This window comes from Alosa pseudoharengus, unplaced genomic scaffold (assembly GCF_046254945.1).
Source record: "Alosa pseudoharengus isolate Yale_2024_CS ecotype anadromous, Long Island Sound unplaced genomic scaffold, YU_APseudo_1.1 YU_APseudo_1.1_scf_11, whole genome shotgun sequence".
Classification (NCBI taxonomy): Eukaryota; Metazoa; Chordata; class Actinopteri; order Clupeiformes; family Clupeidae; genus Alosa; species Alosa pseudoharengus.
The window spans coordinates 17,152,718-17,174,345 of record NW_027468576.1 but is presented as its reverse complement, the minus strand read 5'-3'; the positions used below and the strand labels follow the sequence as shown (position 1 = coordinate 17,174,345).

General features: G+C 40.8%; 2 protein-coding genes across 4 annotated transcripts; one reads left to right on the top strand and one right to left on the bottom strand.

Moving 5' to 3' along the window:
* The first annotated feature begins 4,763 nt into the window (after positions 1–4,763).
* On the top strand, positions 4,764–8,386 carry ociad2 (OCIA domain containing 2). Of its 2 annotated transcripts, XM_076278185.1 has the most exons (7): positions 4,764–4,954; positions 5,215–5,295; positions 6,246–6,299; positions 7,009–7,056; positions 7,624–7,777; positions 8,110–8,193; positions 8,282–8,386. In XM_076278185.1, coding segments are annotated over exons 3-7 (318 nt in total). In that variant the 5' UTR covers positions 4,764–4,954; positions 5,215–5,295; positions 6,246–6,268; the 3' UTR covers positions 8,283–8,386. The 2 variants fall into 2 exon arrangements, with proteins under 2 accessions (XP_076134300.1, XP_076134301.1); XM_076278186.1 differs by lacking the exon at positions 5,215–5,295.
* A 5,765-nt stretch (positions 8,387–14,151) lies between these two features.
* Positions 14,152–21,250, bottom strand: ociad1 (OCIA domain containing 1). Of its 2 annotated transcripts, XM_076278184.1 has the most exons (9): positions 21,022–21,250; positions 20,525–20,609; positions 20,150–20,203; positions 19,984–20,031; positions 18,648–18,780; positions 18,257–18,459; positions 15,495–15,653; positions 14,963–15,001; positions 14,152–14,615 (listed from the first exon to the last, which is right to left on the bottom strand). In XM_076278184.1, exons 1-8 carry the CDS (start codon positions 21,073–21,075, stop codon positions 14,964–14,966), a joined length of 774 nt encoding a protein of 257 aa, XP_076134299.1. In that variant the 5' UTR covers positions 21,076–21,250; the 3' UTR covers positions 14,152–14,615; position 14,963. The 2 variants fall into 2 exon arrangements, with proteins under 2 accessions (XP_076134299.1, XP_076134298.1); XM_076278183.1 differs by having other exon boundaries at positions 14,152–15,001.
* Positions 21,251–21,628: the final 378 nt, after the last annotated feature.

The following is a 21,628-nucleotide window of genomic DNA, read 5'->3' as shown; positions in this document are numbered from 1 at the left end:
ATACCCACAAATGATTTAGGTGGACGAAAACACTTGGGGCCGCGCCTCTTAAGTTTATAATTGGCTGACAGAAATGTCTTTCAAATACTTTGTAGACAAAGGTCTTAAGCCCTCCTGTATATATCTGTTATTGGTTAAGATAGCAGTAAAGGGAGGTCTTTTGACAGCGTGCATTGGCTGATAAACTTGTCTGCACATATCAATCGTAAGAGATTCCTCGTGCAAAAATAAATGCCTGCCCACGATGAGACCTCATAGGTGTAATTTCATTTCCGACACTGCCCTTCAAGACTTCGCAATTGGTCAGAGCTGTGCTCATTCAGAGAGAATGTAGCGCACTATCAAAAATGATTGGCTATGAAGGTTAGTTTTGTTTACTGTAGGGCGTTAACTCTCTCCTCTCCCGACTCCCAAACAGGCCTATGTTTTTTGTTCTAAAGTTGCAACAGTAAGCTGCGTTGGCTATTACATGCTCATTGTCACCATGATTGCCACAGACCAATGTTACTTTGCTACTGTTATCATGGGACGGATCTATTTCACAATTCCGTGCGCCATTATTAAAATCTTTAGCTCACTGACGCGTGAATTGATATGTTTCCTATTGTTTACACATCACAACGCATGCCTCCATTGTTCTAATATGCACACTCTCACATCCAAGCATAGTATGGTGTTAGCTGCGTAAGTAGGCTACTTCACTAGTTGCTGCAGTGCGTAAAGTTGCCACAAAATTACAGTTAAGTGGTTTGTTATTGTTACTGTACATGTGCATCGTCTGAGTAGCTAACACTTTAATCAGAAACACTTGAATGTCACTGCATAAAAGCGACAAAGGAACCTGTATGCCATACTTTCAAAACATCCTGTGCTCTTGCAAGGCGTGACTTGTTTTTCAATTCCTTGAGGTCCATGGAAACTGACTGGTTGTGATAGTCACATATTTGTCTGGTGTACGAGAATGTTACCCTCACAAAGAAGCTGCATTGAGACTTTGAAAGGGGTTGTTTCTCTGTAATAAGCATTGTATAATGCACAGTTATACACATTTGTGAATGTGCAACCTTATCAGCCTTATAGATCCGGATACTGTTTTTCAATGGATACAACAATTACTACATCACGCAAACATTTTTCTGCTGCGTTCAAGACAACTCAGAAGTTAGATATTTCCAACCATGTAGAAAAAGCACTGGAGGTTCAGGGTTTATTCTTGTGAACTCGGGGAAAACCCATGTAACCCAACTGTCAAGTTAGATAAATACTTCTGAGTGTTATGGAATTCAGCATTATACTCTCAAATCTGGGACTTTGGCTTTTCTGTGAGAAAAACAATCCTACAAAGATTAAAACAAGATGGTAATTTGAGGTCTGTAGATAATCTGGAATGTGTTTGCCAAAGACACCAGAGGGCACTATTGTACTAAATTCCAGCCGTACCTACTGTATGAGAGGTAGGTCTCTCTCTCTCTCATGCGCGTAAGCGCGCGCACACACACACCACACACACACACACACACAGGTAAATGTATATAGACAATCAAACAGCTTCATTTACAGCAACTACCTGTTTGAGTCACTCCACTTAGTTTCACACCGCATGGAGTGTTGAAGAAGCTACCAGTACAGGTAAGGGTGACATTCACAGTCTCAACAGCATAGAACAGCCAGGGGCATGGCCATAGACATGAAGACAGGTACAGACCCAGACCCTTGATTGAGGGTTCTACAGGAGCCGTCGTCATCAGGACAACAGAACCTGACCATGTGGCTGTGCTGTCCTGTGGCTGTGCTCTGGGAGTTTCCGTCGGGTTAAGGGGCAGATATATTATTCATGTCCACAGCAACCTGGCTTCCTGGACGTATTGCTGGTATGGTCTTATAATCAAGGCCTCTTCTCGTGCTCCCCTCTAAAGGCCCTTTCGCACTGTATGAACTTTTTTGCAGTTCCTCGAACATATTCCTAAAGCATTCGGACAGCATGGAACTGGGGAATAAAGAGTTCCTCTGACCCAGTATAACTATTTGAGCTCTTACTTAGGGGTTGGGTTTTTTCTATGTGCATAGGAACCATGACTGATGTGCAAGCAAAGGCGACAGAAGCTCCATATTTAAAATCTCTGTAAAAGGAATTCAGCTTCAGAGTACACAGAGTAAAAAAGAGCTTCAGAGTAAAGAAATGGTCTCTGTAGGCAGCCCAGGCTCCGAAAACTAGAAACAAACAAAGTGGAGCCAGCCTGTCCCCCCAAAAAAACGAAACCCTGCGAGAAATATCTCTGGGAATACTGAAAGTAGGGGTGAGCTACCTCTCTGGCGTGTTTCATTTGGTCCTTGGTTAAAATATAATGAACGTTTTTTTGCACAAAAGCGTCTGCTATAATTAAAATATAAACATTAACACAAACAAACGCAACTTTCTGTGCAATCCCTGACTGCACCTTTTGCATAGAAACTGCATGAGAAAGAGAGGGAGTTTGATGAGAAGGCTGCAGGGACTGACTACTGTCACGCAACAAATGCCTTCTGGACAGATGAGAAGAAATGTTATTGACAGTGCTGATTCTTTTTTGTTTGATGCTCATGTTCATGCGATAATTGCTCTACTAATATGTGTTAAGTCATCTCAGATTTCTTACTGTGTGTGAATGAACTACAGAGTAATAACTGTGTAGTTTTAGGGGTAGCCTCTCCAGTTAGTAGTTATTGGAACTGTAGTGTCCGAATGCATCATAATGATTACATTTCATATGGATGTGGGGCATGTCAACTCAAGTCCAAAGCAACAGATAAAGCCATTGTGTATTATGTGCAGGAGTGTGTTTAAATTGAAGTGTGAATTATACAAAGTACATCCTGACTATCCTGGCTGACACCATATCGGCTATCGAAAGAGAATTGGTCCATGGACCCTTCGTTCACTTCCGATTTCTAAGGGGCGTACCCAGCATTGAAAAGAAACTTAAACTGATACCAAACATTTTCAGAAGTACAGGAAACATATCCTACTTGTAAACAAATGTTTTAAAGTATGTGTATCTCTAAGCTTTAAGCTGTCTTCAATGCAGTATATATATTTTTTATATATATTTTAATGCAATATTATGATTAAAAACAGAATGCCAGTCTACACTCAAAGTCTCTTTCTCCCATTCCTGTTTTGTCAGATTGATGTACTATGCAACCTAGTCATATAGAAACTTTGGCTTCTGTGGATTCATCCTATAGGACCTCCCTGCAGAAGCAGGGGGATTTCCCACTCTGAGCTGATGAAACAGATTGTCAGCTGGGCTGTGTTCAGAAACTGTAAAGTCATAATACTTTATTGTCATTTCGGTCGTGGTATCTTTTTAAGTTACCGAATGTTTGCTGATCCTGAACAGAGCTATTAATCGTTTTAAAGAACAAAGGTACATTGAATGACAAAGTATGAAAGGTGAAGTCGATCCAAGGTATGGCACTCAGAATTTTCTGAGTGAATTTTTTTTCTCAGGCGTGTCCTGATAAAAAACTTCCAACTTTCACCAGCAATGATTGCATGAGAGGTGTTGTTGAGGTTGTTTATCGTGTGACAATGTGACTTCAAGTAGTTGTGTGGATTTTCAGGGCATGTTGAAAAACAGTTTTGCGTATTTTAAACTGGTAAATGTTAAAACCGAAGTTTAAATGGGTAAAGCTGAATTACAATTAATTAAATTACCATTTTCATTCAGACATTAGCCTATCATATTCTACTTCAAGAATCAACATAGAGTACTGCTGTTCACTGGGTGCTTGACTATCACTATCACTGAGTAATCATTCTATGTTGTTCTTTTAATTATTACTTTTTAAACACTTTTAAACTATTGGCCTTTTAAGCTCTTATGTACTATTACTGTGATTTCTTTTTTATTCTTTACTCAAAACTATTCTATGACTATTGCCCTTCTATGCTTTCATTAGCTTTTCCTGTTGGCTTTTGTTTATGTGAAGCACATTGAATGACGGCTGTGAATGAAATGTGCTATATAAATAAACTTGATTTGACTTAACTATCCTAAGACTGTTGATGAGTTTCAGTAATGCTTAGTCATGTGCCCATATGTGGTACAATATGACTATATGGCTATTATAGTAACGGCACACTTCATGTGTGTGTTGCAATATGTTTCTTCACTTAAAAACCCAAAGAAGAGTCACAGAGCTGATAATGCTGAGAATTTTGAGGTCAGATAAAACCATGTTTTATACTTTTTATTATGTTTTATGTTTATGCTTTTACTTACTATAACTCTTTGCTTTTGTTTATGTAAAGCACATTGAATGACCCCTGTGTATGAAATGCGCTATATAGATAAACTTGACTTGACTTGTTGGAGGGACCTATACTTTACCAAATGTTTATTAATATATAGTAAATAAATAATAGTAATTTCTAATTATCTCATAACTATGATAAATATTGTTAAATATACACACAGGCCATCAGTAATTGATTATAGAGAATACAAATTGTAAAACATAATCGAAAATTAAACCAGTCAATTATAACAAATGTGTGATAAAATAGAGCAAGGGTCATTTCACTTTTCACTTTTTTTCACATTTTCTTAATTGTCTTAAAAGGTCAATGAATCAGGTCTGACCCCAACCAAGATGTCTGATATTGAACCTTCAATCAGCTTTGAAGCGAGGCTCCACAGTGTTACAAGTGTTCTTCAGTCCCACGCTTGACCTTGGTGGGGTGGAGCCTGCTGATGTTTAGACAAACGAGTGGGTGGGGAGGCACGCTAAGAGAGGGCAAGGAAGCCACTCGAGAGGAGCTCAAGAGAGGAACCGTGGAGAGAGAGCGAGAGGGGAGAATCCAAACCTTTCAAGTTGTCTGAACTTTTCCACCACCAGCAGGATCATGACTACTGAGACGCCTGAAGGCTCTGGCGCAGCTCAAACAGCTGCACCAGCAAGGGACCGCAAGGTGAGCACTGTTCTCCTCTCCATGGATCTGTGTGATCAGCTTTTGTCTGAAGATGTTTGTAGTATCGTCCTAGTTTGATTATGGTTCATCGTGTTCATCAATGAACATCATTATGTTCCATCAAATCACATGGTTCATCAGTCTCACCAAGTCATCTATGATGATTTTGTTGTGATGGATCAGGTTTCAGGTGTTACATAATCTTACTGTGACAACCCTCGACGTCTTGACTCAACTCTGAATAATGTGTCTGTTTGCAGTGCGGCATGGGGGACACATTCACAGAGACGATGTGAGGCAGATATGGAGGGAGTGTCAGTCAGAGAGCTTCTGGTATAGAGGTACATTGGGGCGCGTGGCGTCTGTCACATTCACAACCACACATTCTTGGTTTCGCTGCTTGTTACATATAGCCTTTTGATTTCTGCTGAGGCACAGTCGTAGTCACAGTCTACCTGTGTGTAACAACAGTATGAATGATTGACTGTGTCCATGTGTGGGTGCTATTGATGAATAGTGCATTGTGTGTGGCAGTGTGTGCTATTGTAGTAACTTTCCAGGAAGGCTCTTAATGACATTATGTCAATGGATTCATCGATCATTGCCCCCTCCCATTAGCAAGCATGTTTGTGCGTGTGTGGAGTCAGGTTTCACATGCAAACAAGGGGCCCCATGATTTCACCCCACTAATGGTTGCTGTCTGGAGAGGCCCGACCTCACGTGCACACCCACGTGCAGGGAGATAGACGAAACATGTAAAAGTGTGTGTGTATGTGAGCGGGAGTGTGTGAGTGTGTCCACCTGTGCACAGAGATGTTCAAATAAGAATTTGTTAAAGTTGACATGGTAATTCTTTTCAACATAATCAAACATCTGCTCTGATAAAACAATGATTTGGCCTACTGAAAATGCAGTCACGTTCATAGTTATATTGCGTATGCCACGTGTTTGAGTGAAAGGTGTATAATTGGTCCCTCTTGTGGTGGCTTCTTCAGCAATCTTCAAAAGCAATCTCACTTGACTGTCTGTCTGGTAGTTGTGACATACAACAGGCACCCCCCAAAGACATGTTGAGTAAATAATGAAATCAGACGTTCTCTACTACGATTTCACCCAACCCACTGAGCCATTTTTATGTCTTTTGCTCTAGCTTCAACATTGGTGATTATTAGCAAATGATGGAATTTATGTCAGTGTCAGTGATTAAAGGCAACATACAGTATCTAGAGGTGCAATGTAAGCAAGTGCATTTTTGAACTGACTCCTGTTTGTTTATTTGTTCTTTCTATAGCCCTCCCTCTCTCAGTGACTAGCATGGCTGTGACAGGGGCCCTCATCTACCAAGGTAACTAAGCCACAGATTATTCAAAACAACTTCATCTGAACACATAGCCAAAGCTAATGTTATGTCTGAATAGAGGTATGAGTTTGCCTATTGAACCTAATGTTACATAAACATTACACTATGTGACGGAGTACTGTCACTACAGTTGAGTATGCGCTCTGATTGCCAATGAGCCTGGCTCTTTGCTGTGCCAGTCAAGCTGCAGGTTTAGTACCCCGGAGACACAGGTTCAAGACCGGGTCACTGCTCTCTCCCTTTGCTACATATGGTGTCAGAAGTGGGATGGTATGCTGTGAGGTCATCGGAAGCGTGCCCAATGTGTAAGCTGTATGAGGGACCCCAGGATAGGTTGACCCCGGTGTGAGGGATCCCAGGATAGGTTGACCCCGGTGTGAGGGATCCCAGAGACAGGTGAAGCACGTGTGTGGGGCACCCTGGGATGGGAGAAGTATACGGCTGGTGGTTGTGTGAGGGACGCCAGTGTGCATGAAGCGCATGGGCACGCTTCCCTAAGGGGTGGGCAGTGTGACGGAGTACCATCACTACAGTTGAGTACACACTCTGACTGCCATACCACAAGCCTGGCTCTTTGGCGTTGCGGTCAAGCTGCAGGTTTAGTACCCTGGAGACACAGGTTCAAGATTGAGTAGGGTCACTGCTACACACGCAAGCATGATCTTGACTAACATCATTTATGCTTTGTCTACAGGGATTTGGAAGGCATCAAAACGATTCGGACCATTCCCCAAGCTAGCATGTAAGTGTATAAAGTGTACATGAGTCGGGGGCACTGGGGCGCACACAGCTCCAGTGTCCATACCACATTGGGGTCCAAGCGCCCACCGACGTCAAATCCAACCCGCGGTAATTTCCCGATTCCACTCGTTACTGTCGTAACTGTATAAAGGGGAAAACCTAAAAATGTAGTTAAAAAGTGGGCATGACTTTGAAATATCTTATTTTGAGTAGGCATATCCTGTCTATGTTACTTATTAAATTAGGCAATTAGTCTTGTTATTAAATATGTTCGATTAGGTTTGTCCAGCATTATATTGTATTTCTTTTCTGATAAGATATTCCAGACTTGTTAAAGCTGGACTTTGGCCAGAGTTCTTGCTACCTTTTTTATCACACTGATATGTAAATTACGCTGATGTTGATCCTCACTCTATCAGACCGTATATGACATGCAGAAAGTGCTTGATGCTGTCATAATCATAGTCAAGTCATAATCTACACAATTTCATATCATAGCTGGGAGATAAAATACATTAACTAATAATAATAACAATAATAATTCATATGTTTTGCATTTCTGTTTCAGTGGCAGGTGTCCTTGGTTTCGCTGTGGGTAAGGCCTCCTATGCCAGAATGTGCCGAAAGAAGTTTGAGAGACTTGGTTCCTACACTGGTCCCCCTGGGTTTGGGCCAGGCTTTGGACCTTGGTCACGGAGACCAGACTTTGCGCCAGGCCACAGGTACTGTATGTCTTATGTAGATACACGCATCATGTCAAAGATCTCCCTCAAGTAATGTTTTTCTAAGAATTGGACGACAAAGAGACTGATGCTTCATTTTTCTCTCTTGGTTGAGATCAATGTACGGACACAATAATGTAGGCCCACTCTTGGCCAATATGAATTAGTCATTCTTTCTGTTGAACCAGTTTTTGGAGACAGGTCTTTTAGTTTTGAGCATGGTGAATGGAAGGCTTATTTTAAGGTGAGGCTGTTTGGGTAAGCTATAGGGAGTGTTTTGCACGCCTCTGCCACTGTCACGTACACCTGTGTGACCCATGGACTCTCTGCAGACACTGCCACCACATGTGTGAAGAATGCAAAAGGCAAGAAGCACAACCAACAGCAACAGCACAAGCCCAGCCAACACAGAGCTAGTAAGTATTAAATACACACACACACACACACACACACACACACAATAGATCAATGCTTAACAGACCTCTTATGTCTTTTTTTCCACAGGGCACTTTTTTCCACGTCTTCCGTGCCTCTTGCTTTATGGAATGTAAATCAGTCTTTTCTATATTACTTTGATTTAATAATAAAGTTGTCTAGTTGCTAAAATTATGGCAGAGTTTTATTCAAGTCCATTTGAAGCAAAATGTGTTAAAAGACTAAATTGTGGTTGTTGGCTCTGAATTGTGGAGTTAACCAATTGTGGAGTTCAATTTGTGGCCATTCAAGGCCCTATCATGACAGTCAAAAGCGCATCGTCACTCGTCAAACGCTTATTCAAATTTAGTAGGATGTCCAGTCCACATTGGGAGGGTTTTCGTTATCAAACGTCGAGCGCATGGCGCAACAAGGTGTTCCTAGGTTTTTTAATCAGTCATGGGTGTGTTTGGGGCGTATAACATAATTTAAACCAATGAGAATGACATCTGTTATTCCCTTTAACGGCGCAAAGCGCGATGTCAAATAAATGCATCGGTATTTTGACATTCAACAGCGCATTTGAAGGAGACTGACCATATGGAATAGTCAAACCATGCTTTACTAAAACCTAGCATAGCCTTCACGCATTTGCACTCCTCTATTATTTGAACTCATTGGCAAAGTGAAACTAACTTCACCATGGTGTCAGTCAACGACAAGACAGTTATATACAGTTACTTTCACTATTGACTGACAATGGGTTACCATCGAAAACATGAAAAAGCAACACATTCCAAACCGGAAAAAGCAACACTTACCCTAATATTGCTCAAATGATTATCCTGCAGAGGAGTTGCAATATCTCGTGACAGTGCGTCTTCAGCTGTGCTCCATAATAGTCCATGAGCCACAGGCCCAAAAAGGGGCGTGTCACTACCACTTGGGGGGGCAAATTCTCACTATATTTTTCTGAAAGCTACATATCTCTGGAGTATAAAATGGTATGATAGCAAGTTGGATCTTGTAGCTTTGTGGCTGTACAGGCCTTCAAAGTTGACCTCTGATTTGAAAAAAGGAAATTCCGCCTATTGGCTTTTTTTTTGTTAAACCACTCATAAGAGCCCAGAAAATAATCCAAACCTCATTATTACTGATGCATATGTGGTGTTTGATATTGGCATACATATTTTGAATCATTATGTGATTTTGCCCTTCATTTTGGTTGATAAAATTCAAGATTTATGTGTAATAATGAGCAAATCTACGTTTTCAGAGACACAACGTGTTGCAGCACTAATTGAAATGCCCATACATCATTAATCAATGTATTTATACCTTCCTACCTCCCAGCAGAGACTTGAAATACAAATGATTACATAGGTCTGCATTGCTATGCTATTTACTATTTGTAAATGTACTATTCGGAAACACCCCAAAATTCAGTAAATTAGTATTTTATTGAAACTACCCATAAGAGGTATTCCAAGAGATCAAAACATCATGATTACCAATCACATATTACCTTTACATTCAAGGAATACCATATGAAAATTGTTCACATCACCACATGTACCCAGCTTAACATAAATATTACAATTTTATAATGTCCAGGGCACATGAAATACATACAGTAATTTCCTGTGTATTAGCCATATTGTGTATAAGCCACAGGACAGTGTTTTATGCAAGTTAAAAGAAACAAAACCATATACCATATTAACTGCTCCCGTGTATTAACCTCATAGCTGAAGAAATTTTGCAAAATCAATGTATAAGCTGCAGCTAATAGTTGGGAAAATAATGGTAATTGCATCACAGGTGCTAAAATGATCTACATTATACATTTCAGTTGTACTTTTGACTAGTAAGAATGTGGGAATGAGATGTAGATGAACTGGTTGGTGAAAATATTCATACTTTACACATTGTTATCATTATGTAGAATTATTATTATTATTATTATTATTATTATTATTATTATTATTATTATTATTATTATTATTATCATACTTAAAATTGTCTTTCATCTGATGTTAAAATAATTTCCATTGAAAAAATTTCCATTGAAAAGAAATAATAACTATTTTCCAAGACTTGATCTACAAGTACATACATTTACAACAGTTTTAAAAATTCTACACAGTTCTGATAAGATGAGACAGAAACTGAAATTGGATCAATCCATTTTCAGAGGAACATGAGTTCATGTTCATGAGTGGCAAAGCAACACAAGAGGTTAGGGATGATCTGATTCAGGCTCATACTACAGGCAAAGATCATGACATAGAGGCTGGAGTCAGATACACCTAAGCACAAATTCCATGATACATTGACAAAGCAAAAATTAAAGACATTTACGAGCATGAGTCAAAAAAGAAAAAACAGGCACATGGCAAGACCATCATGTTAAAGACTGGTTAAAGTCTTTTGTCACCCTCTTGGACCTTGGCGACACCTAAGGGGACCCCAAGGAAAACCTCTAAAGCAGCACTTGCAAAGCATTTGCAGAAACTTGAATCACTATCAGATAATCTTCCAGATGAATATAATACAGCAACCATCATTGATGGAATGTCTCTGGTCCAGAAGGTCAATAACAATGTCTCAACTTATACAGACATTGCTGCTGCTATTCATAGCATGATCCATAAAGAGGCAAAGCAGATTTTAGATTAAATTAGATTAGATTTAGCTTTATTGTCATTGTGCAGAGACCAAGTACAGAGACAACGAAATGCAGTTTGCGTCTAACCAGAAGTGCAGAAAAGTGCAATGTGATATACTGTACACAGTATAGGCAGGTGGTGCATAGACAGGACAAGAAATATAGTGCAGTGTAGACAGTAGTATACAGTTGTTTTGCAGAAGGTGGTTTAGAGTAGCATAAATGAAATATAAATATGTGCAGTGTATTAGCAGTTACCTTATAAGAGCAGAATAAATATGTCTATGTACTGTAATATGAACAATGTATGAACAACATGTACAGGTATGTGCAATGTAGTAGCGGTACCATTATAGTAGTAGTAAGAACAATATAGATATATGCAGTGTATTAACAAAATATATTACAGAAAAACTGAATAAATATGGATATTTAGTATAAACCATATAGACAGATATGTACAGTATGTACAACTATGTGCAGTGTGGTAACAGTACCATTGTAGTGCAGATACAGTAACATTACAAAAGTATTAATAATAAGTGTATGTGCAGGATGAAAAGCAGTGGAATATGGCTATGTACAGTAAAAGTGTAATTACAGTATGTACATTTGTAAATAAATAGATGGATGGGATAGATGGGTGGGATAGGGTAGTGCAGTTGTGGGGGGGGGGGGGCTAGGGGATGTCCGCCTCCTTGTTGTCCCTGTCAAGGTTGCCATGGTCGTGGACACCTCCACAGGCAAGGAGGCATCAGGCGGGGGCGAGGCATGGGGTGATGGGGGCTTAGTTGGTTGGATGTCACCGGGATGCAGAGCTAGAGTTCAGTAGGGTGACAGCCGCAGGAAAGAAGCTTCCTCTGAACCTGCTATTTCGGATGCGGAGAGACCTGTAACGCCTCCCGGAGGGGAGTGGAGTGAACAGTCTGTGGTTGGGGTGAGAACAGTCTTTGATGATGCGCGCCTTACGCAAGCATCACTTGCCCTGGATGGCCTCGATGGAGAAGAGTGAGGAACCGGTGATGCGTTGGGCAGTTTTCACCACCCTCTGCAGTGCTTTCCGGTCGTGGGCAGAGCAGTTGCCATACCAAACTATGATACAGTTGGTGAGGATGCTCTCGATGTTGCAGCGGTTTAGACTGAAGTCCACAATGAGCTCTTTGGTCTTCTTGGTGTTGAGAGCCAGGTTGTTATCAGTGCACCACGATGTTAGGTGCTGGACCTCCTCCCTGTAGGCCGTCTCATCGTTATTGCTGATGAGCCCAATCACCGTAGTGTCATCTTTAAACTTGACAATGGTGTTAGAGCCATGTACAGGTGTGCAGTCGTAGGTGAAGAGGGAGTAGAGGAGAGGGCTCAGGACACATCCCTGTGGTACACTGGTGTTCGATGGTTGAGGAGGTGCGATTATCTAACCTAACAGACTGAGGTCTGTTGGTTAGGAAGTCCAGAATCCATAAGTTTGGTTTTTCTTTTATCACATACACATATATTGGTAGATGTTTTTTCTTTACCTTGACATGTTTCGACGTATACTTCCGTCTTCATCATAAGGTCACACGGTGGAGCAGTGTGACACATTTTTATCATGATGTTGTTACGGAGGTGTGATCCACCTGTCAGACTGTTGACAATGTGCTCTTAAAATAACATATAAACAACTCTCCATAGACTTCTGACCAGGTGTACAATAGCGATTTTTAGACAATGTGCTAAGCCACTCCCTAAGTTGTTAATTGCCACACCCCTGGGCGCATTGTTTAAAAATGAAACGTGCAAAATAAGGAATTAAACTTCACGCTGGGTGGAAAACGAGTTTTACGCCATGTGTGCAAAATTCAGCCCTAAATTATTTTCAGTGTTGTTTTTTTGGGCAGTCCTAAAACGGTGTCTTGATGATGTAATGATTTCCCCATGTACTTTAACCCCTCCTCTAGTTAAAGTGCTCTGTCTGCACTGTCAATTGCCATGCACATAGATGTTTTCATAGAGAAATAGATGTCATTCAGCGGCGCCAATAAAAGTAGCTGAAACTGAAACACTTAACAGTTGAGTGCGCAGGTGGACAAACCTCAAAAAAGTAAAGTGCCTGCCACTTAGCACAGGTAATATCACTAATTAGCTGCTTTACTGGCTGACGAGTTGTGGTAATTAGGATTGGCTGATTTAGTGAGTAGCTGGACTTTTCCATCTCTGTGAGGTTCATGTTGGCCTGTCCATAGCCTAGTGTTTACCATGCCTTCATATCCAATATGTATTTTCCCAGGATGCTAGAGTTGTAAAGATCCTGTAAACCAAAATTGGAGGTTTGTTTGGAAACCCCTTGAATTGGATAATGACACCCTTTTCTTTGAGGTAACAAACTCACCTGTTTTATTTTTGGTATTCAGGGACTTAAATTCACTGTGCCTGCCACAAGGTGGCGCTAAAAGATTATTCAACCCAGAGTTGTATAGATATCTACATATGGCTTTGATTCAACCTTTGGTTTCTCATGCAGCCATTTATGAACCGAATATACAGTGTTTATGTTTGTCTATGTCTGTGTGATGCGCTTTGAGTGGCCATAGTGTTAGAAAATGCACTATACCAATAAATACTTACTTTAATCTATATAATTTCGGTAAACAAAAATATTGCTATAGACAAAGGCATTCAGAATGACTTTCGCGTCTTATATTTCCCATCCTGAGATCAATCAAGTTTGACCCAAGACGTGGTAAAGAGCCCTTTGAGCCACAGTTTACATTGCTCAGTAATGTGCCATCAAACTTCACACAAGCGTCATTATTGTGGTTCTTGAAAAAAAAAAATTATGTTCTTTTTGCAACTATCTTGCTATTATGACAGCTGCAAGAGAGAGAGAAAATTAAAACGAAAAACAAAACGTGAAAAAAGAGGAGGCTTTATGTGTATGGAAGCCATTGCCAAACACTCCCGCTGTACTGATGTCTAGGGAAGAGCTTCACTGTATGTTTTAGGCATAAAATATCTGGACTTGTATGGACGACTAGGCTCAGTGGGCAAAGTGCAAGTCAGTCAATGAGCAAAGTGTGTCATGCAGAAACTAAAGCTTTAATGTCTCACGTGAAAGCTTTGAGCTGACCCACCAATAATTGTGCTTAGGCTCTTGCTCATGGCATTAAATTAGCAAATACATTTTTGCATAGTTATTAAATTAGCTTTAACTGAAGACTTTGCCCGTCATTTAAATTAGGGCCCAGGGACTCATTTGCCTGCAATCTGATGACTGGACAATGGTAGTTCACAAGATGTATAAATGACACATTGCTGAATCTTTCAAACCAATTTGGTTTATTAATGGCTTCATGTGGACATTTCATATATGATGCAGCAAAACCGACTCAAACGGCTACAGAAGTACAGCAAACGACAGAGCTGAAGGTTATGTGTTAACAAAAACAAAGACCCAGTGGATTTTTCAGAGTTGTGTCCAATAACACTTAAATTAAGGTTTTTGAAAAGGGATGAGTTCCCATCAGACACGCTGCCTAAAAATTACTGGACAAATTCACTCACTGATACAATATGAAGCCCTATTTAAATGCAACAATGTGAGAGGTTTACAGTCACTTTAACAACAATGCAATCTACAGCTCCTCATAGCTTCTAATTAACAGACTTGATCTCACTGAGCCCTGTAAATAAATCAGTCTTGTAAGTGAATTATTGGATCATTGTCATTGATGTCATGGATTCTCCTCCAGCCTGAAGCACTGGTATGTGCAGCCGTCACTAAAAAGCAAATCAAGATAAAAAAACAAATAACTGAAGATGCCATTTTATTTATTTAATAGCTAGGAAGATTTCCACCAGCAACATATGTATTGTTTGCAAAATACTAACACTTGTTTGCCTGATCAACAATATTAAAGCAAAGGAAGTATGTCTATTATTTGCATTATGTTCCATCAAGAATGGAGAGGATCACCGCTGTCAACAAATGCTGTTGGCCTTTTCAAAGAAACATCCTGAACAACCAAAATATGGCTGGCCCCTGATCTATGACATCAGCAGACGAAAGACAGACAATGTTATGGCCCTTAATGTTTCCCAGCAGATATGTTTTGAATGAATTGTACCTCACTCCTCCCAAGTATCTCCATACTTGTTCTTTTTCCCTGAAAGGAGAATAAATAAAAAAGATTTCAATTACTTCCCTGCACTGGAGAAATGCCTTTAAAAGGATACTATGTCTGTTCAGGGACAATCATTTACCAGGTTGCTTCATAGTAACATGCATATTCACGGACCTCCTACAATTGGTAATGCACATCTCAACAACAGATTACTATGGTCCATTTTCATTTTCATAAACCCTTCTGAACTACTAATCTTGCATAACATACACAATAAAACATCATAATAATCCTTGTTGAGGTCTTTACACAACATAGAAACTATGATGTAGGCTGTAAACTACATTATAAAATTGTGATGTATGACATTTAAACATTAAACACAATCCTCTCCCCTCTCTGTGCTCTAAAACCTCTGTGCTCTAAAACAGCATATAGGAATAACACACTGTGATCTATGTTGCTGAGGGAGTGCACATTTCAGCATTTTGTTAAGTGGGTCAGTAGGTAGGTAGGTAACCTCTGAGTCACTAACCCTCTTTCTTTGGTGCTGCGGCGACCTCGGCTTGGGGTTTGAGCAGGGTCTCTGCCTTCTGCGTCAGAGTGACCTCGTAGTTCTCGCGGTTTTTGTTGCGGAGGTCCTCATAGAGCACCGGCTTCTTCTTGGGCAGGTCGTCGTCCAGGTAAGACGCAGCTGAATGTGACAGTGCGGGATGTGGGAGAGGTTTTCAGTCAAAACTCAACTAACCATGGCATCTTTTTTTTTCTAGATATTTGAAAGGTACAGAATGAGATTCTAGTGTAGGTTGTTGGTCAGTGATTTTGAACTCTGAAGCCAATAAAATTGCACCTCTGCCTTCTGTGCTCCTGAGGCAATGTTCTGATGGGGTAGTGTATGTCTTATTCAGGCATCAGCCATTGTAAACCAAAACGAGGCTAAAGGGTACATAAACCTAGCCTGGAAAAATCCAAACTCATTCACAAAGTGAATAGAGTCTGGTGACTCTCGATTTGGAAACGTTTGCAACACTTGCATCACAACGGGCACTAACTTTGAAATCATTGGTCCAGCCTTACCAATCACATTGATCAGAGATTCCTAACGTTGCTTCCTACTTCACCTAAACTTTACATATTGACAATAAACAGCATCGTCAGGAAACAATGTATGTGGGTCTACCTTTGCTTTACCTTTAAATAAATTTCTGCATTTTTCCAACTGCATTTTTTTTCAGGTGTTACTGCTTCAGTTTATCACAATAAGTTTCGGTTTTGTTTTCCCCTCTCGTCGCTGATTGGCCTGACATTTTTCTTGTCTGAGGGAAACAGACTAAATCTCCCTGGAAGAAGATCTAGGTGGGCGGGGCCAGGCTAACACAAACCATAGGATTGCTTCTCTTCTCTGACTGTAAAGCACCATGAGACATTTGCAATCTTTTGGCGCTCTATAAGTGATATTAAATTGAAATTGAATTGATTGTTGTGTTATATGCATTTACCAGTAGATGTCGAAAATGCATTAATGATATACAGTAGTCAGTGTACCCTGAAGCCTTGCTTTGGTTTACACAATGGCCACCGCATGAATAAAGTGTCCTACATACTCGCCACTCCCGACCGGTAGCGCGACAATGTGACGTCAAAATTGCGTCATTTCGGCCCCAGCCGTGGCACAACTGGCTGGGGCACCTGCACCGTACGCCGGTGATCTGGGTTCGATTCCTGCCCGGTGGTCCTTTCCGGATCCCACCCCGACTCTCTCTCCCACTCACTTCCTGTCATTCTGTACCATCCTGCCAATCCTGGCAGGTCGTGCACAGGAGATTTTTTTTTCAGATGCGCGCGACAAGCAGGATGAGCTTGAAGCCAAGATCAGGGAGCATGCGTGCCTCTATACAGACATCAACCACATTCAGGCATTTTTGCCTAGCCCACATCTTAAATAAACATGATGTTTGAATAGTCAGTTTGAGAAGAGAGGGAAATTAACCTGGCTAGGTTACCAGCGAGAGTTTGTGATTTTTAAATAGTTTGCTGGACAAGTTAATGAAGCTACCAGAGAGAGAAAGATGAAAGAACTAGGACCCAGGGACATGCCAATAATCCAGCAAAAGGTAACAAAGATATTTATTTTCAACCAAAGGATATCAGCTAAGACCTGAAAAAAATCTCTTTCCACCTTAGGAAATTACACAAACTCATCTCTCAGCACCAGCCAGCTAGCTAAAATTCCGAGATGTCTTTATTCGGGATGAATAAAGTAGCCTATGTATCTATCTATCTAGCTGCACACACCTTGGAAACTAAATGGTAATGATGGTAGTTGTGAATAGCAGCAACCGAAGTCTGAAGTATCATCAGAGAGGGTCATAGTTTTTACTAACCTGACTCTCGCCAGATGAATTTTGTTCCGCCTAGCTCCAGTCACATCTGGGATCGGTTCCATTGAGAGTGATTTCAGCACGAGATTGTATGGTAGAGCCAATCAGGACGCAGGGCGGGAGTTTCATAGATGCGACGTAGCTTAGAAGCGACTGTGAGACTGTTCTCAGCGCCACGGGTTGGCTTCGATGTGAGTGGTTGAAGTAGCACGTCAATAGATAACGGACAAGTGGCTTATCCAATCTTATGCAAGGATTTTTTAATAAGGCCCAGCCTTCTGAAGCACCACTCCAATGGATCGATCCCAGATGGATGAGTGGAGCTAGCTAGGCGGCAAGAAATTCATCTGGCGAGAGTCAGGTTAAGTTTTTACTGCCATAGACCTCTCCGGAATAAGTCCCGCCTCCGAAACAGCCGTGTCCACCCAATCAAAAAATCCAGTGGAAACTAGATGGCAGAAGTGTGTAGGCCAGTCGGCCCACCAGCTTTTTCTACTTTGTCACCTACAGAATTTGACAGGTATGATATTTCGAAACGCCATGTTATTTCCCATAGACATTTGACGACCGGAAGTTGGATGGATACGGAAGTTACGGAGGCGGGACTTATTCTGGAGAGGTCTATAGAAGCCAATGCCAATTCAGGAGAATATTGCAACTAGTGTTGTGACTACCACGCGTGAGTATAAATGGTTACGTCGTCCAATTGTCGCGCTACCGGTCGGGAGTGGCGAGTATGTAGAAGCCTTAAGGTGAATTCCTAGCCACTTAGTTAATACTTATAGTTTCCCAATTTACAGAGCGAGGACTTTACCAGCCCTTTTTGACCACACATACAGACTGGACAATTAGACAACCAAGAGGAGCTTTTCACTGAATTTGCCAATTAATTTGAAGCTTATGCTGGTCAACTAACCTTGTGGTATATCATCCTCCCTCACACCTGAGGGGGCTGACTCACTGAAGCTGGAACTAAAAGGGGCAGGCTCATATGAGGATTGGGAGGAGCTGCTGTAGTCACTTGAGTAGCTGTGGCTAATCACTGGCTGGTGGGTGGACTCAAACACAGCATCATCAGGAGCTGTCTGGTTGGGATCCGACATCTCTGACTGGTTCAACCTGTGCACAATGACATGAGACTATTTTTCACACAATTTGAAGCTGTATTTCAATGCTAAATGCAAACAGCAATTTATGTATATGTTTACAATGGTGCACTGTGTGTGGTGTGTGGTCACTCTGGAGGTGTGTGAGTGTAAGAGTGGATGTAGATGCTTATGAGGAGGGTAAAATAATGAAACACTCACCCTGGGGAAAGATTGCGCAGATGCCCCTGACGGAGAGCTGCACCCAATGGGGAATTTTCAAGATTTTTGAACTTCTCTTGACAGACCTTCATATAGGACATCTTGCCCGTCATATATGCCAACATTCCTGCAACTGTAGTGTAATATAAAATGTGCACAAACATTACCACAAGTTCACAGGTAACAAGAGAGTAACACGGTCAAAGGGTATACTTAATATGTTGACTTGAGCCATTATGATGCAGCATTCTTTGACACAAGCTTACATTACAGGCGTCTCACACGCCATGTAGTTGGAGGTGCAAACAATATCGGAGGTGCATAGACAGCTGTGGAAAATTCACATTGGATATAAGTTGATATGCACTGTTTTATCTGGCTTTCAGGATATATGTCATCTGATTATATTGTGACTTCCAGCCAAGGTCTATAGCAGGCTATAAACGTAAGTCGAAGCTTTGTGGACTGAAAGATAAAATACAGATTCACTGATGAGGTTCGGTTGATTTGACCATCAGTTAACTTTGAAACAGGCAGGCACCTTACTTTGGATAGACATTAGCAATATTTCAGAGGAGTGATTAACATTAAACAATCTAGACTGGAGTAACTCAACATATGTACCTCTGATGTGGTTGGTGTTCTAAAGGTGTTAAATTGCTAGTTATAGTTACCACTATGGTAGCCAAGGTGCCTGAAGTGAACACATGGATAATTATAAAAACTGCTCTTTCATTATACTTCACACACCCAGACACTCCTTCCTCTCCCCAGTCAGAGTGGCTAGTCATTCACACCACTCTAAGGCCCAAAGGAGCACACACACTCGTTGGGGGCAGCCGTGGCCTAATGGTTAGCGCTTCAGACTTGTAACCGGAGGGTTGCCGGTTCAAACCCCGACCAGTAGGCATGGCTGAAGTGCCCTTGAGCAAGGCACCTAACCCTTCACAGCTCCCCGAGCGCCGCTGTTGTTGCAGGCAGCTCACTGTGCCGGGATTAGTGTGTGTTTCACCTCACTGTGTGCTGAGCGTGTTTCACTAATTCACGGATTGGGATAAATGCAGAGACTAAATTTCCCTCACGGGATCAAAAGAGTATATATACTTATACTTATAAAACATGACAAAATACTTTTAGAATCCTTGACCCAGCACCTATCTATATGATCTCAATGACAATGCACCTTTTGCTTCCACCTCCAACAGCATGGTGTTCCTGTTGCTGCCCACAACAGTCTGCATGTTTGTGTTAAAGAATAAACTTAGCAAAATGTGTACCATCAGTAAAGCAAACCCCACACTGAATTGTACTGAACTGAACTGAACACAACACTTACTGGCCACTTTAGGGAAAGAGCCAAATCGTGGAGATGGTGCAATGACTCCTAAACACAGGCACAGAAAGAGAAAGAAAAAGTTGATCAAAATAAAGGCAAGCTAAAATATTGCTACATGCAGCAGTATAATGATAAATACTGCTATCTGCAATGGAATTGATATTACCTCTAGACACAAGCACCTGAGTGACAGCAATGGCGACGGCAGAGAATGGCAATGCTACAGGGATAAACAGCAGCACATCAATATAATTCACACCCAGCTTTCTTTTCACAAGACCTCAGAAAGAGTTCTGAGGTACCGGTAATTCTAACATTCACACACAGGGTACACATAAAAAACAAAAACAGAAATATTACATGTATACTTTTTAACATTGTATATGAAATAGAAACATGCTCACACAATCAACAAACCAGTCTCTTCGTTGTCTACTTTATAACTGAGAAGACATACTTTATAAATATCAAAATATTGTCCTGAATCTTTAAAAAGCCAAATATCTTCATGTTATCACACCACATGTGGACTACAACTCACATCTGTACCAGAAGCTCTCCTGGTTACACTCCCTGAAGACTCTCTTTTCATCTTCAGTAGGGATATATCCTGCACCAAGTGCACCCTATAACAGTATCCAGGAAACGTTACAAGTGGTAGCTTTAGTGTTAGTTTACAGTTACACAAAGACGTTCTACTACATGTGGCGTGGTTATAAAAGGCTATACACATTATGTCATGGCACAGAGCAAAACAAACGTGTGAAGGATTATAAACAAGATTGCATAGTCGGCCATAGACTGGATGGAGAGACTTGCTTGAACTCAAACGGATTTTGCAGCTAGCTAGCTGAAGTTGGATATCTAGGGTGAACAAGCTACGTACGTACATAACATTTTCAGAAGAACACATTAGAACATTGACAGTCAAGATGATTAGTCACTGCGCCAGGATCGCAAACAAATATTTTACTGTTATATAAATTATAAAATGCGAGAAAAAAAATGTTCAAATGTTGTCAACAACGTTAACGTTACCTGGGCACCCCCGTGTTGCTGGGGACCTGGAAATCCTGACGTTGTCTGTGACATATTTGTGGCATATAATGTAGCTGTTTACGACTATCTACATAATTTCAATAGAGTCTACAATCGTGAAGCCTTCAAAACGACATAGTAAGTGTTGCATTACATTTAAAGGTCTATAAATCCTGAGATCACTTCTCACTTGTGTAAATGACCTCCACTCTATCAATTCACACTGAAATAAAAACCCGGAAGCACTACAAGTAAATCCGGAAATGTTGGCAACAAAACCATTACAGATTAAAAGTCTTTCATCTTTTTACTCAAAAGTCACAGGGCTCAGCTTTTGTCCTCTAAGTCCGACCATTTGCATCATCCAAACAGTACCATAGTCATACACAATTATTACCCATTTATAACATGCATTACCTAAGTATATCTCCGTAAACCCATGTTCTGATGCAGTTTTTACACAAATTCTTCAGCATCCATGACTGATCATGCAATCCTGAAGGACAGTGACAATATTTCATTATTAACTCTCTCGTACACGTGTGCATTCAGACTTAAGATGCCATTTCTGTCTGGAAGCATTTTAAACGTTTAAACACCAAACCTC